Consider the following 5,058-nt stretch of genomic DNA (forward strand, 5'->3'; position numbering starts at 1 on the left):
GATCGATTCTCATTCTTCTACATGATAGCCGCCAGTTGTGCCAGCACCATTTGTTGAAAATGCTATCTTTTTTCCACTGGATGGTTTTAGCTCCCTTGTTAAAGATCAAGTGACCATAGGTGTGTGGATTCATTTCTGGATCTTCAATTCTATTCCATTGATCTACTTGTCTGTCACTGTCTGGCTAGGATTTCAAGTACTATATTGAATAGGTAGGGAGACAGTGGGCAGCTTTGTCTAGTCCCTGATTTTAATGGGATTGCTTCAAGTTTCTTTCCATTTAGTTTGATGTTGGCTACTGGTTTGCTGTATATTGCTTTTATTATGTTTAGGTATGGGCATTGAATTCCTGATCTTTCTAAGACTTTTATCATGAATGGGTGCTAGATTTTGTCAAATGCTTTCTCAGCATCTAACAAGATGATCATGTGGTTTTTGTCTTTGAGTGTGTTTATATAGTAGATTACATTGATGGATTTCCGTATATTAAACCATCCCTGCATCCCTGGATGAAGCCTACTTGGTCATGATGGTTGATTGTTTTGATGTGTTCTTGGATTCGGTTTGTGAGGATATTATTGAGTATTTTTGCATCGATATTCATAAGGGAAATTGGTCTGAAGTTCTCTTTCTTTGTTGGGTCTTTGTGTAGTTTAGGTATCAGAGTAATTGTGGCTTCATAGAATGAATTGGGCAGAGTACCTTCTGTTTCTATTTTGTGGAATAGTTTGAAGAGAATTAGAATTAGGTCTTCTTTGAAGGTCTGATAGAACTCTTGCACTAAACCCGTCTGGCCCTGGGCTTTTTTTGGTTAGGAGACTATTAATGACTGCTTCTATTTCTTTAGGGGAACCAGGAAACTCTTAAAGAAACTCTAAAAACTTAAGTTATGGCTTTGTATTATTTTTAAAAATGATTTATTGATTATTTTATTTTTGCATATGAATGGTTTGCCTGAATGGATGGATATATGTGAACCACATGTGTGCACTGCCCATGGGAGCCAGAAGAGTGTGTTATATCCATGGAAACTAGAGTTACAGTTGTGAGAGGCCATATGGGTGCTGGGGATGTAATCTAGCTCCTCTCTAAGAGCAGCAAGTGCTCTTAACCATCTCTCTAGCCCTGGCTTTATATTCCTAACAATTAAATTATAAAATCATTAGGAGTATAATCCCAAACTAGGTGGATAAATGCTAGTACCAAAAGGAGGAATGAACCATGGTGATCCAGAGTACTGGATCCTGCGAAGAGTAAGAATGATTTCCCTATAGGAGGCTTCCTGGCACTGAGCTCGGAAGCCCAACCATGGTGAACAGAGGATCCATAGGAAGAAAAGCCACTTAGCTGGAGAATTCAGAACCGAAGCAGAAAGAGAACGGCATCATAAAAGGCTGGCCCAGTATAAGGAGTCCAAGCAGACTGAGAAGGAATGTCCATATTAAAGGAAGGAAAGCAAGCTGACATGGGCCAACAATCTACCTAAACTAAGAAGCTTAGGTAGAATGGAAGTGATAATCCCCCTAGCTGTGGGCCTGCATGGAATGCCAGAACCTGAGCAAACTGAGGATATCCATTGTCTTAGGGTTTTACTGCTGTGAAAAGACACCATGACCAAAGCAACTCTTATAAGGACAACATTTACCACATCATAAGGGCTGACATACAGATCCAGATGTTCATTCCTTTATCATCAAGGTGGGAACATGGCAGCCTCCAGGCAGGCATGGTGTAGGAGGAGCTAAGAATTCTACATCTTCATCTGAAGGCTGCTAGCAGAATACTGGCTTCTAGGCATCTAGGAATAGGGTCTTAAAGCTCACACCCACAGTGACACATCTACTCCAAAAAGGCCACACCTCCAAATGGTGCTACTCCCTGGGACAAGCATATACAAACCATCACACCCATGTTAAGGGCTCATCACATGTGTTATAAGAAAGTCCAAGCAAGATGAGGAGAACCCATACAGGGAATAGACAAGGCTCCTAGCAAGGATGAGGAACATGTCCCCATAAAGTAATAGCCAGGTTGAGGGTGGTTGCCAGCACCTCAGTGACAGGAAGAATGACTACATGTAACATAAATTATTAGATGTGGAAAGCCAGACAAACCTCAGACTTTCTCAGAGTCCCTCATGAAAGACAATGACTGGTCCTAGGTTGGAAGCAGTGCCTTGTAGGAGCCAAGGCTGTGGTTTCCAGGGACCCGATTCTTCCCCACGGACTGTGATTATCAGTCCTCAGGCAGTTGTATATGAGGTATCAGGCAGTCTCTTTGCCAATATTGTCAGATGTTTTTAACCCTGCAAACAAACTTGATTGGCATAAGACATCAGCTTATGCAAGGCCTTGGGATCCCAGCTATTGCTTTTGTCTTTATTTCTCATCTTTTAAAATTCCTCATCTGTACTGGCGAGTTTTTTGTCAACTTGACACAGGCTGGAGTTATCACAGAGAAAGGAGCTTCAGTTGGGGAAGTGCCTCCACAAGATCCAGTTGCAAGGCATTTTCTCAATTAGTGATCAAGGGGGGAGGTCCCCTTGTGGGTGGTGCCATCTCTGGGCTGGTAGTCTTGGTTCTATAAGAGAGCAGGCTGAGCAAGCCAGGGGGAAACAAGCCAGTAAGTAACTCCCCTCCATGGCCTCTGCATCAACTCCTGCTTCCTGACCTGCTTGAGTTCCAGTCCTGACATCCTTTGGTGATCAACAGCAATGTGGAAAGTGTAAGCTGAATAAACCCTTTCCTCCCCAACTTGCTTCTTGGTCATGATGCTTTGTGCAGGAATAGAAACCCTGACTAAGACATTGTCCCTATCCTCCTACTCAGTACCTCATAGTTGGGGTCCCTTATTCCTGCTGATTCAGGTTGATTTAAGAGAGCAGGATGAGGAATGTTTTCCCTTAAAGGATAACTCTGAATGTGGCCATGGAGTTCTAGCAAAAGTAAGGAGTTGCTCACGAATAGAGGTACTGGTGCCAAGCACTGAAGACCAGGAGAGGGAGGAAAGGCATGTGTGAGACAAAGGGATGGTGGTGAAGACAGATTACCCTCATGACAGGGTTATAAAAAAATGAATTTAAGACGGTAGGAATGAGGTTTTTTATTATCAGAGAAGGGAAGAATAAATCTGGAAAAGAAGAGAACTAGAACAAGCCCAGCACTTGGGGATTTAGGGTAAAGGAACAATGTTCTTGCTGCTCTTTGGTATTCCTCAGCCCTATGTCAGGATACATTGTCAAATGAAGGAAACAGCAATAACCAGAGGACTCATGACATTGTGGATCTCATATCCATCAGGGACAAGAGTCTAGGTCACTCTGTCCTGTCTGGTAGACTCCCCAAGAGCAGCAGAGGTTCCAGCTGAGTGGGAGAGGATCCCAGAATGGGGGTCAGAAGGAGGAAAGAAACCTTCTTCTCCATATACATTGCAGTGGTGCGATTTCCTTCCTAGAATAAGTTCTCCAAGATGCCAAACTGATCTCTGGAGATGCTGTTGCAAGATACAATGGACTCTCTATAAGAAGCAAGTGGGCATAGTGAGGACTGCTTGCATCTTCCCTTTAGGACCAAAGCACTTATTGTCCTAGCAATATGGACTACGATAGCTCGCTACTCCCTCTGGTACCTGAACCAAGGGAAACTGAATGACCCAACAGAAAATTGAATCTGCACCCCCTGTCCCAGAGACATTTCATCTGGGACAAGATGAGAGTACAAAAGCCCAGGTACCTTCCCTTTAGAGGGACAACTCTAAAAGGCCATTGTAACTTCTGAGTTTCCCCTGGTGTCTGGAGAGTTCTGAGACAGCCTGGATGCTTTTCTCACTCCAAGAATCCATCCTAACATTCTTCCACAAACCCCTGACTCCAAAAGGAAACAACAAAAATCTTTGACTCCAGGAAACTTGGCAGAAGATGAAGCCACATTATTTAAAATGTCTATTAGATAATAAAGAAGAAATGAATTATCTTAACTGTTGTCATCTTCAGTGATTTAGAATTGCCCTTTATTTGCATTAGTATTATATCCTTGCAAACAAGGTAGGGTTTCTCTTTTGGCTTAGGCCTTGGGAGTCCGGGAATTCTTAGATTTAGAAAACACACGTGCTTTACCTCTAACCTGAAATACTTGCCTGTTGGAGGTACCTTTTCACAGTATATTTTGTAGTCTTCACTCATTTTTTCTATGGCCAACTTTGGATTCTTAAAGGAGAGGTCCTTAAAGGACATTTTACTTGTATCTGGGAAGGAAAAATAGAGACAGAGTTGAACTGTTTAAAAAACACACATTTTCTTTCTTTCTTTCTTTCTTTTTTTCTTCCATCCAAAGTTTATTCTGTCCACAAGAAACACATTCACATGGGCATGGAGTAGAGACTAATGGAATGGCCAACCAATATCCAGCTCTTGCAGAAAATTATAAAGCAAACAAACAGATTTTCATGATACATGCGTTGTTGTAATAAGAATATGATAATACATCCTAAAATCAAGTTATTTCAACACATGTAGTAGGTACCTGGGACTGGGAGTCAAAGATTTATGTGATAAACACTTGTAAGCCTATGAGAACACACATTTTCTAAGCTAAATGAGAACCAAGGAAACATAGACTCCCCTCCAGTCTAGATTGGGGTAGGTTTCCCCTTCTCTGCTAGTACAGAGAACTATTGTTAATTCAATATAAGAAGTAACTTACTCATCCGAATGGTTTTTGATCCCTTTGAAACAATTGTCTCTTAAAAGCAGGAGATGCAAGTGAATATCAAATATTCTGCTATTGCTTTAATTTTTTTTACATATGTGGCAAATAATATTAGGATCTTCTTTGTTGGGGGCTTTAACTTTTTGTGAATTAGTTTCAGAACTAGCAGCTCATAGGCCAGGGTGATGTAGGGTGACAGGAAATGGTTCCGTTTTTATATGGTACAAGGACCTAAGATGCTTGGTACTGGACAGTCATCCAAGATCAACCTGATTTAATGGCTCATTGTTTCATGCCAATGAGTGCTAAAGACACAGACTCTGAAAAGGAGGAGGAGGAGGAGGAGGAGGAG

The 5,058-nt window shown here is 41.7% G+C and overlaps 1 protein-coding gene across 2 annotated transcripts in view; it reads right to left on the minus strand.

The window, feature by feature from the left end:
• Rgsl1 (regulator of G protein signaling like 1) overlaps window positions 1–5,058 on the minus strand; it is a 64,270-nt gene that overhangs the window by 32,969 nt on the left and 26,243 nt on the right. For both annotated transcript variants that reach the window (XM_021199246.2, XM_029539224.1), the window contains one exon: window positions 4,135–4,242. In XM_021199246.2, the coding sequence (XP_021054905.1) occupies window positions 4,135–4,242 (108 nt within the window). The remainder of the gene's footprint in view (window positions 1–4,134; window positions 4,243–5,058) is intronic.

This window comes from Mus pahari, chromosome 5, assembly GCF_900095145.1.
Source record: "Mus pahari chromosome 5, PAHARI_EIJ_v1.1, whole genome shotgun sequence".
NCBI lineage: Eukaryota > Metazoa > Chordata > Mammalia > Rodentia > Muridae > Mus > Mus pahari.